At 42.5% G+C, this 14,027-nt stretch overlaps 1 protein-coding gene across 1 annotated transcript in view; it reads right to left on the bottom strand.

The window, feature by feature from the left end:
• Window positions 1-842: 842 nt before the first annotated feature.
• SLC6A4 (solute carrier family 6 member 4) overlaps window positions 843-14,027 on the bottom strand; it is a 42,157-nt gene continuing 28,972 nt past the window's right edge. Inside the window, exons 11-15 of the mRNA XM_030295147.1 lie at window positions 13,463-13,594; window positions 12,098-12,197; window positions 10,084-10,184; window positions 5,814-5,981; window positions 843-2,312 (exon numbers count right to left, since the gene is read on the bottom strand). Coding sequence (XP_030151007.1) covers window positions 2,238-2,312; window positions 5,814-5,981; window positions 10,084-10,184; window positions 12,098-12,197; window positions 13,463-13,594 — 576 coding nt within the window. The 3' untranslated portion in view covers window positions 843-2,237. The remainder of the gene's footprint in view (window positions 2,313-5,813; window positions 5,982-10,083; window positions 10,185-12,097; window positions 12,198-13,462; window positions 13,595-14,027) is intronic.

Raw genomic sequence — 14,027 nt, 5'->3', positions numbered from 1 at the left:
AAAAAAAAATTAACGTCAGTACTTAACTTTACAATTCAATTCCATTTTTATTTTTACTTTTATGTAAATACTACATTAAATGTAAAAGATCTTTAAAAGATTGTTTTAAAGTCCATCTCCCTACCTCTACGTTTTCCTTTAAAAAAAATCCATAGTAGTGCTGATAAATAGGGATCAAGGAAATGCACACTATGCAGAACAGAGTTTTGTTTTTTTTTTTTTTAAGTCAAGTGAAGTCTGACAACATTTCAAAATGCCTATATAATTCCCTCAATACTTGGCTTGGCCAACTCTAATTCTGTTTGAAAAAGTGCTTTTTAAAAAATAATATCTTTGAAGCATGTATAAGTGTGTGTGGGATGGAAAGAATCCATATCTGAATATCTTTATAAAGTAGTTCTTAAAATTTGCAAAGCTATTTACCACTGAATACGCTGCCACTTATACAATCCCTCTCCTTTCAGCTTGAAAGAAAGCAAAGAAAATGGAAATACGGTATCATGAAGGAAGGAAAAGAGTGAAGATAATGAAGGTAGGTCAGTGAGGGACATTTTTTAATCCCTCTTCTCTTTTCCTCTAATATTTCGGGAAACTTCTCAGCAGCTCACATCTATAAGGAAAATATCCCGCTGAGAAAGGCAGAGAATCAGAAATAGAAGGATGTAGGGGGAACACAGGAAGATGGCTGAGGCAGAGATTGTTGGGGAAAGGAAGCCAAGAGAGGAAGATCTATAATTGGATAAAACCAGGCCTCTGCTATATGGGTCTTCTTTCTATAAGGTTAGAATCAAATTTGATTTATATAGAGGAGTGAAGTGATATGGGGCTAGATGAGTGAGTCCTTTTATCATTGACTAGGCTTTATTCCCTTTAAGATTTTGATGAGGAAATCTTATACAAGGTGAATTTGCTTCTTACACATCTGAGAGTCACAAGCCACAAAAGGTCAAATTTACTTGATATGTATTAAAGGTTTTATGTGAAATGAAAAGCTACTCATTTAACTGACCCTTTTCCAATCAGCCTTACTTAGTTTAGACTCAATCTTGGGAAATTATCTGGAGGACTCACAGTCCTGATTGTCACCAGGAAGGGTTGGGGGAGTTCCATTTAAGGCTAACCCAAAGTCTCCAATTACTTCTGGACTAAGGATGACCTTGGTTATAGTCAGGGTGCCAGACCTATATATCCTATAAGCAAGAATTGGACTTATCCTCTTCACAGAGCAAAGTAACCCAGTCATTTGAAACAGAGCTTAAACCAGATAGTTAACTGAGCACTGAAGATGCATTTGTCAGTATCCATCTTCAAAGCAGTTCACGGCCAAGCCACAGTCACTGATGAAATAGGCCAGATTTGCCTGTGGAATGTTATCCTGAATGTTTAGCTGGCAGAGACAGGAAGATGGCAATGAAGTGCAGCAGACGCTGAACACTGACCCATAAAGGAAGGCGTGTGGCTACAGTAGTGTCATAGGAAAAGGAGAAGGTGACAGAACATGTGTAGCAGCTATACCCTTATAATAACATACATACACATTTGAGTAGGTGGAATTTGTTAATGTAAGAAAAATTAAAGGAAATTCATATAGTTTGGAATGGGCCCAAAGTATTGGAATAGAGATAAGGATACACTGAAACAACAGTATACACAGACACACATGCTCACATGTATACATTATTTTTCAGTTTAGTTTCTACATCTTCCTCTCTTGACTCCACAGCAGCACACAGGTTAAAGGGTTCTAGTAGATTCCAGCTACAGAATTCTATGCTATTCAGAAAATATATGGCTAGCAAAACAGCATCCCTGTTTTCTCCTACGTGGTTTATGCATTCATGACAGTGAAACCTTTAGAAGCAAATGGATGTCAGATACCAATGATAATAACAAGAAATGATACATGAGACTTTTACAAACTTGATTCTAAACCTAATCCTAACTGACTAGATGGTGGTTTTCATCACCTCCATACACACCCTCGCACATCCAAAATAGTCCAGTTCAGCTGTGTCACAGAGCTAACGTAATATGTCGGGGAGATTTCACAGAAAGAAGTAGCTGGAGGCCATTACAGTCTGGGCACCATAGTCTTTGGGACTCTCTCTCCATGAAGAAGGCCCTTCCATTGTCAGGCTTAGCTGGAAGCTCTGACTCAGAGGGGAGAAGGCGAGGCATGACTAGTCAGAACCAGAGGACAGGTTGTTGGGAAGCCATTTTCCTCTCATTGAAGTGTTTTATATGGCGTTCAAGTGGACGTCCCCATAGGGAATTTCTGTTGGTGTTTCAGGAGTGATACCTTTAATGATACGCTGTTGAGAAGAAAATATGATGTTATAAACATTCTTATAATTTAACAGTATTGCAAAAATATTTCAACCTTAGTATTGAAACATTTAAATAGCATGTTAATGGCATTTAATAGTAAGTTGGAATAGTCTCATTGACTTTCCTTAAGAAAGAAATTCCCAGGGCGCCTGGGTGGCTCAGTTGGTTAAGTGTCTAACTCTTGATGTCAGCTCAGGTCATGATCTCATGGTTCATGAGTTGAGTCCCATGTCGGGCTCTGCGCCTGACAGTGTGGAGCCTACTTGAGATTCTGTCTCACCCTTTCTGCCCCTCTCCCACTTTCTCTCTCTTCAAAATAAATAAACATTAAATTTTTTTTTTAAACAAAGGTATTCCCAATTTGCTCTCAAATATAGATAAAAATGATACATTCAGGGAGCAACTGGCTGACTCAGTCGGAAAGTATGCAACTCTTGGTCTTGGAATCTTAAGTTTGAGACCCATGTTGGGTATAGAGATCACATACATACATACATACATACATACATACAACTTTAAAAAATGACATATTCAGGAACTATAACCGTCTGTAAACTAAGAATATCACTGTAACACTAATGGGAGAAAATAATGAGCTTTCAACAGAACCCTCCACTGGCCTATAACATGCTTTTGATGACCTGGGTAAGGGCATCTTTTTCTCTGGACAAAGGAGGCCTGCTGTGGCCACACAGGGCCTGGGGAGCAGAGTGAGTGCTGGCCTCTGTCCCCCAGCTCCCCCACCCCTCAGCCAGGCTCCTTGTGCCCGGCATATACACCCCAGGCATGGTGCACAGTGCCAGCAGTCACTGTAATGGCTGGGCTGTTACTGATTTAATGAATCTACCTGTGAAGGAGTACTGGTTAATTCATACAAGGGTACAAATTATCATAACTAAGTTGAAAAAGATGTGACCATTTAAGTCATTACTCCTAAAGCAAACTCATGTTGACATAGAACTCACTATGGGGAAAAGATTGAGAGTCTTTAGCTTAGAAACAGCTGAAGTACACAGAAGCTTTAAGACAGATCTAAAATATGTTTGGGCTTGGGTATTAAATATACAGCCCACCTTTTAAAACTTAGCATCAAGGTGACATGAAGCAGCTCAGGGTTGTGAAGAAGGAAAAACAGCACCACTTCAGAGGCTTAGAAAAATCTTTACTGAGTGGCTTAGTAAAATTTTTGATGGCCAAAAGTCTGTATGTATAGGAAGTGGGCAAAATTGGATCTGAAAGTAGTTTTTGATTTACGGATTTTAGGTGAAGCTCTGCTTCTTGTCCTTGAGATTTTGGGTTGAAAAAGTATGTAGTCCCCTCTGATCTTTTTTTCTTTTTTGAGTATAGTTGATACACAATGTTACATTAGTTTCAGTCCTTCAATCTTTTTTATTCTTATTTATTTATTGAGAGAGAGAGAGAGAGAGAGAGAGAGAATGCACACAAGCAGGTGAGGGGCAGCAGGAGAGAGAAAGAATCTCAAGAAGGCTCCACATGGAGCCCGACAGGGGTGGGGAGCAAGGGGCTCCATCTCAGGACCATGGGATCATGACCTGAGCCCAAATCAAGAGTGGGGCACCTAACTGACTGAGCCAACCAGGCACACCCCCCCCCCCATTCAATCTTTTTATTTCCTGGTTCTGGGAGTTCTTTAAGGAGCCCGGCCTATAAAATCCAAACAGTTCTAGCCGCACCATTAATGAAATTAATAAAATTATGTATTTTGTGTTTCTAATGACCTTACCATTCAAGCACTGAAATCTCGCACTAGAAATCCCCTTAAAAAGGAGTTGCTCCAGTCCTCATCAGCTACCGGGACGTGTCAAGCCATAGAAAGTGAAGTTTCACAAACCATCCTTCCCCATAAACGAGTATGTAAATCATAACTGATTAAACAGAATTATGTCTTGGTAATTTGGAACTGGACACAGATAATTCTAACTACTCTTTAAAAATTTTTTTTAATTATTGTGAGAGAGAGAGTGCAAGTCGGGTAGAGAGAGAGGGAGGGAAAGAATCCCAAGCAGGCTCTGCACTGTCAGCACAGAACCCAACACGGGGCTCGAACTCACAGTGAGATCATGACCTGAGCTGAGATTGAAGTCTGTTGTTTAACGGACTGAGCCATCCAGGTGCCCCAATAATTCTAACTACCCTTAAGTGGAGCTATGTTGTGCAGGGAGAGAAGGTATATGGTATATACTAAGGTGTTTGGTAGAATGGTGGAATGAACAGCATTGTAAAGTAGAATTTTGGCTTTTGTATTCTAGTCCCTAGCCACCCATTCTGCTGCCCTTCTGGTTGCTGATATCCCAAAATGCCAGGTCTGCTTTTTGCCATATTTTGGCAGCATTCTAGTTGCTGGACTACCATTGCTCTCAAAACTTGCCAGGCCCTGGCCTTTTAAAAGATGATGATCTAAGAAAACAGATCACTATTGACGTCTTCATGAATGCTTACTTATTAGGGGACATCTTCCCAGGATCTTTGTGTAGTTTACTGGAGGTTTTTACAATGACCTAATCTAGTTGAATGACTCCAAACTTGAGACTTCCAGGATGCAGGTGCATATGCTATCCTCCAAATTCCAGGTGAACAGGTGGTAGACTTTCCACATAAAAGTCCAACTTTTGATCTGCCTAGGGCCCTAAAGAGTTAAGAAATTTACCTTTCTCTCTTTTTTTTTTTTTTTTCTTAACTATACCAAAATTGCAAATGAGGCCTCCCTCCCTTACAGGTAGAATGTTATGGACCAAGGTATTTTGGTAGCATAATGAGATAATATACATGAAGACGCTTTGAAAAATATACAATCTTATACAAACTGTAAGGTTCTATGATTAAAATTAATTTTATCTTTTTTTTTAAGTAGGCTCCACCCCTATGTGGGGCTTGAACTCACAACCCTGAGATCAAGTCACAACCCTGAGATCAAGAGTCAGATGCTCTACCAACTGAGCCTCCCAGGTGTCCCTAAAATTTTAGAGCACATTATTCATTACTGTATTAATATTACTATAATGGTAAGTTGTTTTTACTCTAATGCCTTAAGCTAAAACTACTACATCCTTATTTAGTGATGATTTTCAAAATAGCACTTGTCATACTGCTGTTAGAAAAATGGCCATGGACATTTTCCACCATCCTCTCTACTTAAAATTCACATACTGCTTCAGACATGACAGATCTGATGTCCATGCCCAATGGCAAGCAGAAGGCAGAGGAGTTATCTGATGAGTATAGAATGCTATACACACCTCAAGCTGTGTGCTGTGGCACATGCAAATAACCAGCTCACTCTTTTGCCACTGTATCTGAGGCTTATGGGGATGCCTTTAAGGTGACAGAGGCAGCCGTCACAGGTCTGCACCATGGTGTAGGTGAGCTTCATGTGGTGGACTCATCTCTTTCGAACAGAGCATAACAAGAAGACCCTTTTCTCCCAAAACGATTTAACTACTCTGAACACACACACTAGCACCTACCTCTTTAAATGTCCCTGGAGTGATGATCAGCCGATATGTTATATATGTGGGGATGCAGATAAAAGACGAGGTTCCTATGCAGTAACCCAGGATGATACTCCACTGAGGATAATTATATTGGAAAAGTCGTAGCTGTGGTGGGCTCATCAAAAAACTGCAAATGATGAACTAAAACAGAAATACCAAAAAACATTCAAAATCTTAACAATATCTGTGCAGACAGGGACAGTTCTGATACCATGAACACCAAACGCTAAGGCTGAGATCCTCTTGGGAAATTCCCCAGATGTGAGCTATCCTGGACTGAGCTCTGACACATGGGATCCACAAATTTCTGTGCCTAAGCAGCAACAATAAAACAGGTGCTTCTATTGATTTTCCTTTCCACCCCCCACCTTAACCCTTAGAGCAGGGACACCAAGCCTCAGAAAGTTGTTTCTGGGGGAATTACAGCAACCCCTTCAGGGCAAAGGGGAAGAGACCAGCATCTACTAAGAGTGGTTTGGGGCCTGTCCTCCCAGATAGTGAAGACTAAACTGGATGACCTCTCCATGGCTCCTGCCAGTCCTAAGGCTTCATACTTCTCTGCTTTATTCTCTTTTCCTCCTTCATTTCTCAGCTGTGATTATTTTTGGTCAGATGGAAGTTAGCTTTGTCCAGGAGAGATACTAAGGTTCTCAAGTCCTGTAGAGGACTTGGGCTCCTGGGTACATGTTCCTACTTTTCCCTTTTTTTGAGCTCTCTGCTTTCTGCATTGAGCACCTCAGCCTGGGGTTTCAACAAGGATGGCTTGAGGCATCTGAACAGTGGGTGCCCACCTGCCCCAGGCCCTCATCACGAAAGGAATAATGGAAGGAAAAAGTAGCTTAATATACTTTTTACTTGAAAACTCAGTGAAAATTTCTCCCAAGAAAAATTCTACAGTGTGTTCCCAATACTCCGTTTATAAGTTTTCTTATTTCAGTTTGGTTTCCAGAGAGAGCAGAAATACCAGTTTTTGCCCAGTAACCACTGGGCCGAAATCGTTATTGCTCTTGATTTAATTTTATTTTATTACTTCATAGTCATAAAGAAGACAGTAATGTAAATTATTTGTGTGGTTAAACATCTATTTGTATCTTTTTTTCTTTGTCTGCAGGTAATAAAATGGGAAGCTGTTAAACACATATCCATCTTTCCAACAGTGTTGTCCTTAGTCCAGGAGGAAGCTTTCAAAACAGGAGCCTGGCCAATTGCAAACCTTTCTCTGGACTTACTCCCTCACCCCAGACCCAGCTACTAAGGAAGCCAGTTTTGGAACATGGAAAGATGGATTGGATGCAGTTAGGAGCCCTGATCTCATCTTGATGTCAGGTGTGTGAAATCCAGCACAGTTCAGAGGGGCCTCAAGCTCTTGGGGCAGAGCCAGTAAGTGTTGCTCCAGACACGCCTTTGCAGAGCCCTCTCTCCTTGCTCATATATAATATTTTCTCTTTTTGTAACTTGGCCTCAGTGAAAAAGAATATTTTTAGTAAGCTACTCATTGTTTACTGAAAGCAGCCTTAAAAAGCCCAGGGCAAGGGCTCTGTTAAGTAAACCCAGAAGTGGAAAACAGATTTGCCTCCTCTTAATTGGGCACTGGAGTACTTGCCTTTAGAGGAAGTGAGTAAAGCAAACATCACAGGAATTATGAGTGATGTGCCTGAACACAGATCTGTGCAGGGGTTTTGCTGGGCACCGAAACTCACTGACTGTACACTAAGTATTCACCCAGTCTGTTAGACGACCAGAGGTTCAGAGAAATTACAAGTACTAAGAACCCAGAGCCAGGACTAGGGTGGAACATGTGAGGCACTCACCTTGGGCACAACATGCAAGTAAATTTTAGCAATCAAGAAATAATACTATGGTGCAATAGTTTAAATAGACAAGATCTGACAGGGCCAGATTAGGGTAAGGTGGGTGAGGTGAGACATGCAAGCACAGGGTCAGATCTTGTGTTTATTTGAAATGAAATCTGTTGATTAGGGACTTTTTTTTTTTTAATGTTTATTCATGAGAGGGAGAGAGACAGAGCATGAGCCGGGGAGGGGCAGAGAGAGGGAGACACAGAATCTGAAGCAGGTTCTAGACTCTGAGCTGTCAACACTGAGCCCAACGCGGGGCTCAAACTCACAAACCGTGAGATCATGACCTGAGCTGAAGTCAGATGCTTAACCGACTGAGTCATCCAGGTACCCCAAATGGAGACTTTTTTTGCATTAATTTTGGTTTTTTAGAAAATATTACATTAAAATGGTCTTTATCTTGATTACTGAGTTTTTCGGCACCTCCCCTGCTGAATTTTATGCCTGTGGTGAGTGCCTCACTTTCCTCTCCCAAATCTCAGCTCTGGACATCATCTCCTCACTGTGTAGGAAATACTAAAGTAAACAAACAAACAGACATGGCTTCTTCCCTCAAGGAAATAATGCAATGTCTCCAATTGCTTTGAAAAACAAATGAAAGGATTTAAGTAGATTATCTGAAAGCATTGGTAATAATATAAATTAATAATCCACTTATGTCAGAGTTTATGCTTCTAGTAATGGCAGGCTAGGTGGTTCATGCCAACACCCTCACTGAAAACAACTGAAATTTCTGACTTTAAAAAAAAAAAAAAAAAAAAAAAATTATATATATGTTTTTAATCTACCAAAAAGCACCAGTGAGCTGATAAGGTAATAAGGAACTACCAGGCCAAGATCTAGGGGAACATACCAGAGCCGCTGGGCCCTGAGAATTATCTGCTGCCTGGGACAATAGTTGGCTTTGGTTTTAGAAAACTTCAGGGTCCAGGGGAATGGAAGTCAGGAAGGGATTCTGGGGTAGAGAGACACATAGGCAGCATCGCAGAGGCAAGAATGAACATTCATCTTATATGTTACTGTCCAGATGTATGGGTATAAAATACCAAACAAAGGACTGCCCAGAGAAAGTCAAAAGAGAATACAAAATGGTTTTTTGTTTTGTTTTTGTTTTTAAAGACAGGAAGTAACAGCTATATGCCAAAGGCAGAGATGTCCCAGACACTCCTAACAAGCTGGAGCTGGATGGAAGGACCAGTCCAACAAACTTTCTTGGCTCTAAAAGATTTTAAAATTTTCCTCCAAAATAAAGTTACAGATAAATGAAAGAACTGGAGAGTAATTTGTGCTGATGTGCACAGAGTCACTTTACCCCACACTACCTCAGAGCACACTGGGGATGTCAGCAGGGCGCTTATCCTCCTTTGAGCAAGTTACCTCCTTCAGAGGGATGCCAGGAGGAAAAGCAGAGGCACGTGCTATAAGGAAGGAGTGAGTGCTGAATGCATCCTGGCAAGTAGGTAACCCTTGGAACTGAATGTTCTCACCCAGGTCCTTTAGCAATAAATGTATTCTACTTCTGACTCAGGTCCATGCTTGAGGACTTGCAGGGGTATTTTTAAGAAAATGAGCCACCTGGGTGGCTCAATGGGTTAAGCGTCTGACTTCGGCTCAGGTCCTGATCTCACAGGTTCGTGTGTTTGAGCCCCACATCAGGCTCTGTGCTGATGGCTCAGGGCCTGGAGCCTGCTTCAGGTTCTGTGTCTCCCTCTCTCTGTGTCCCTCCCCCGCTCGCATTCAGTCTCTCTCTCTCTCTCTCTCTCTCTCTCAAAAATACATAAACATTGAAAAAAAAATGAATACAAAATTACAAGGACCCCTCCCAGGACCTTCAAGAGCAGCTCAGTAAATCTTTCCCAGGTCTTGAACAGGTCTTACTTGTCATGTGACCTGGGACCCTTTAAGGCTTCAATTTCCTTAAATGTAAAATGGAGCATTAGAACTATTACTACTTCGTAGAATTGCTTGTAAGGATTAATAGAGCAATGGGTGTAAGTTTAGCACAAAGTCTGGCCTGGCACTTAATGTTCAATAAATGTTATTTATCATTATCACTGAGTTGGGGAATGATATAATAATACATGCAGTAGGGACCGAAGCCCAGACTCCTCTACAGTGTTAGAAGTCAGAAGAGGGGGCGGGGAAGTGTGGGGAGCACAGTGACTGGGAGGGGGCATCAGAGGGGCTTCTAGAGTGCTGGTTGTGTTTTTGTTAGCACAGTTTTGGCTACAAAAGTGTGCTCCATTATAAAATTTCAATGAGATGTACATTTAAGATTGGCACACTTTTCCATGTATCTGTTACACTTCAATAAAATTTACTTTTTATAAGTGTTTGAGTGGGCCATTCTTCAGGGCCAGAAGGAGAGGGAAATGACAACTCACCAGGAGAAACAGAGGGCTGATGGCTACCCAGCAGATCTTCCAAAACCATCCAGGGCTGAAGCCAAGCATTTCTTTCACATCACTGCAGAACTGAGTGATGCCTAAAATCACCCAAAAGAAAAAGAGATTGACTGAGGGAGGACATGGGCTGTTCTGTCCCTTGATTCTCAGAGACAGTAGCAGCTCTGGAATTTCTCCACAGCAGGAGCTTAGGGGCACCCATCTAGTCTGAAAGTGGGACAGAAGACTTGTCACAAAACTGCATTTGATAGCAAGCAACTTTCTTTCTACACAGAGTGGGAGTGGGAGGATAGGTGGACATTTGGGGGGGACCTAAAACCCCCCCACTGGTGCCTCCCCGCTTGGTACCCACACTGCTTTTCTAAGATCTCAGCATATATTTGATTTTACTGTAGAAAAGAATTTTCTAGGAGGGGCGCCTGGGTGGCTCAGTTGGTTAAATGTCCAACCTTGGCTCAGGTCGTGATCTCACGGTTTGTGAGTTTGAGTCGCCCCTCATCGGGGTCTGTGCTCTCAGTTCAGAGCCTGGGGCCTGCTTCAGTTTTTGTGTCTCCCTCTCTCTCTGCCCCTCCCCCACGCATGCTCTGTCTCTCAAAAAATGAATAAATGGTAAAAAAAAAAAAAAAAAAAAAAAAAATTTCTAGGAATTGTGAACCCATTTGACAGAGGCTGACTTCAACCCTTTGTTGGAAACTTCCAAGAGAAAATTTTAACCACGTATTGCCCATCTCCTATGCCAGATCAAGATCAAGATTCTTCCATAAAAAGTATGTGAAAGTGAGTATTGGTAAGACATCAAGAGGGGCAAGGCAGTTGCTTCCCTGAGAGACCCAGCAATACCTGGGGCAGGTCTACTGCAATTCACATACTCTGAATCACTGAGGAGGTAGGGAGGGCTTCTGTTTTAAAAACTGGGCTCGGGGCGCCTGGGTGGCTCAGTCGGTTGGGCGGCCGACTTCAGCTCAGGTCACGATCTCACGGTCCGTGAGTTCGAGCCCTGCATCGGGCTCTGGGCTGATGGCTCAGAGCCTGGAGCCTGCTTCCAATTCTGTGTCTCCCTCTCTCTCTGCCCCTCCCCCGTTCATGCTCTGTCTCTGTCTGTCTCAAAAATGAATAAAACGTTAAAAAAAAACTTTTTTTTTAATAAAAATTAAAAAATAAATAAAAACTGGGCTCATGTTTAAAAACTGGGCTGGAAATTTGGGGCCTCCCCTTCTTCATATTATGTGTAACAACAAACATGCCAAAGCTGTTTTGTTACCATAGAAATTAGAGGGAAAAGTCAATACATTTTCAGAATAAAATAATCATTTCTTAATTTTATAAAGATGAAGAGTGGTATCTCTGAACCTGGTTTCCTTCATGTCAACTCCTAGGTTATCCCAACCCCCACCCATGGATTCTTAGAACCCATGTTAGCCCACTCTCTGTGCTCCTGCTAGTTTCACCCTTATCAGAATCCATCCCAGGATCAGAGGGGGTGAAGTGGGGATTTCACCAAGGCAGATAATACAAACAGGAACATTCTTGCCTCTTCTCTGGAAAATAATCTCCTGAACTCTATCTCAGGGCTTTGCAAGGAGCTCTTGCTTGCAAAATTTAAACTTGGGGCTACTCTATAAAACAGTGGGATACTGTATACTCTACAAATGCACTCACTATGCACTAGTCCATTGTTCAATTCTTAGACACAATCAGTATTTGAAGCCTCCACTATGGATGAGCTATATGGAACTGCTTCAGCCTGTCTCCACTGGGTGAACATTTAAACTCAGAAGGGAAAAAAAAACCAAAACATCCTCCCAAGAGTAAGGGGAATCAGTGTGGAGGAAATGGTGACCTGTTTCTGAAGAAGGCACTCCACTGAGGTTATTTTACAGACCCACTGGGAGGTGATGTACCCTGCCCTGACTTTCTTCAATGAAATCAGCCCTTCTCTACTCTGGTGGCTGCAGGCTGGTGTAGATCATGAGTGTGGAAGGAAGCATCTTACCGTAAAACCAATAGACAGCAACTGCTTCTATAAGTACAACGGTGAGCACTGCAGGGCCTGTGGCATATTCCTCCAGCAGCTTTACCACGTACGCCCCTCCCTGGAAACGACATCATGATCCTGAGTGCGGGCCCTCTGAGGCACTACCTTCTCTTTATGATTAAAGCCAAAAGCAGCTTCTTAACTTAGGATAATTCTAGAAAATTCCCACCTTGGACCTAATATAAATATCCCAGAGCCTGCCTCTTGGACTGACCCTCACTGTATGGGCCAGATTTCATCCCATCAGACGCCTCTTCCTGTCCTATGGAGCACTCTCTCCTTGTTTTTTATCTCACTAAGTTTTAAGAGACAAACTCAAGAGAGTCCCTGGATCTTTTTTTCAACTTTCTTCAATTTACTGAACACCTACTGTGTACTCTACACTAAAGAATCCTCATCCCTCAGGGCGCCTGGGTGGCAAGTGACCAACTATTGATTTTGGCTCAGGTCATGATCTCACGGTTCATGAATTTGAGCCCGAGGTCACTGCCACTGACAATGCAGAGCCTACTTGGAATTCTCCCTCTCTTCCTCTCTCTCTCTCTGCCCCTCCCATAGACTCACTCTCTCTAAGTAAAATAAATTTTTAAAAAATCTAAAAAAAAAAGAATCTTGGTCCCTGAAGACTGAACCTGGGAGAGTTTGTAATACCAGACCCACTGAACACAGTGGCCATGGCTTTGCCTTCTAACTTAACTCACAAATCCTTTGGATCCTCCTCAGGGCCCCACCACCCTGACAAAGCTACCAGAGCCACTGGGGTCATAGCTTGAAGATTCAGATCTTCAAAATCTGCCTTATGTCGGGAGGACACAAGCCTAGGATGCCTGTGGGCCCTGATTACATTTTACAGTATGTGCTTCAGCTACAAAAAAGAAAAAAAAAATCATAGGAGAGAGGGTCTGACTTCCTCACCACTGCAAATTCCCTGGAGGAGACAGGGTGACATGACAAACATGAGATGCCAGCCTTCAGATATTCTGCATATGAGGACATCACGGCAATAATCCCATGAAAGCAGCCCTAAAGACTGGAAGAACAAATCTTAGTTTTTCTCCAGATACCCTGCCAAGCCTGAAATCTAAATTGGGTCTAATGTAAAATGCTAAGACCTCCAGATACCATGCACAGATTCTACAAACAGATGCTGCCAGAAACAACTTTTCTTCTTATCCTTGGTGACATTTTAACAGCAGTGACAACCCCTCTTACTTTAGCCCCAAAGCCAGGGCACCATGTGGGGTGGAAGGAAAGGAATAGCTTCTTGTGCTGTTCCACTGCCCCAGGGTAGGCTGGCTCACAGCTGAGGGCTGTGGTACTCACAAAAGTCAGGGTGACCAGGGATCCGAAGAAGCAGGTAATGACCACACCAAGCACAAACCACTCTCGGCGCTCGGACCAGATGTGCGGAAACTCGTCTATCACAGCTGTGATCACCCCCTCCAAGCCTGCAAACTGAAAGGGACACACAAGCAGTCACAGGGGAAGCTCAGGACAAGTCTGTCACCTTCGAGGACAAGTCTGTCACCTTCGAGGACAGTGAACAGGAGGGAGTGACCGTCAAGCTGGTCATGACCAGTTCCCCACCATACACCAGATCTCACTGGAAATATATACCCTGTTTCACAATTTCATTTAGAACCCAACCCTAATGACATCAAGGAAAGAAAATATAGGGCCTGGACAGGACTTCTTTATGTGACATCTCTTGGGCGAGACGCTGGTTGCACCAGAAAGGCCAACTCAAAGCTGAGACTCATTCCACCCTAATAAGTACAAGGTGCTGAGCCGAATGTGGGGCAGCAGGGCACTGAGACAAAAGAGTGACCTTGCTCTCACCTTAAATACTGCCATCTGGTCAAGGGACGGTACCCAGTAATAACAGGTC

This window comes from Lynx canadensis, chromosome E1 (assembly GCF_007474595.2).
Source record: "Lynx canadensis isolate LIC74 chromosome E1, mLynCan4.pri.v2, whole genome shotgun sequence".
Taxonomy (NCBI): domain Eukaryota; kingdom Metazoa; phylum Chordata; class Mammalia; order Carnivora; family Felidae; genus Lynx; species Lynx canadensis.
The sequence above is the reverse complement of the archived record's forward strand: the minus strand, read 5'-3'. Positions and strand labels throughout refer to the sequence as shown.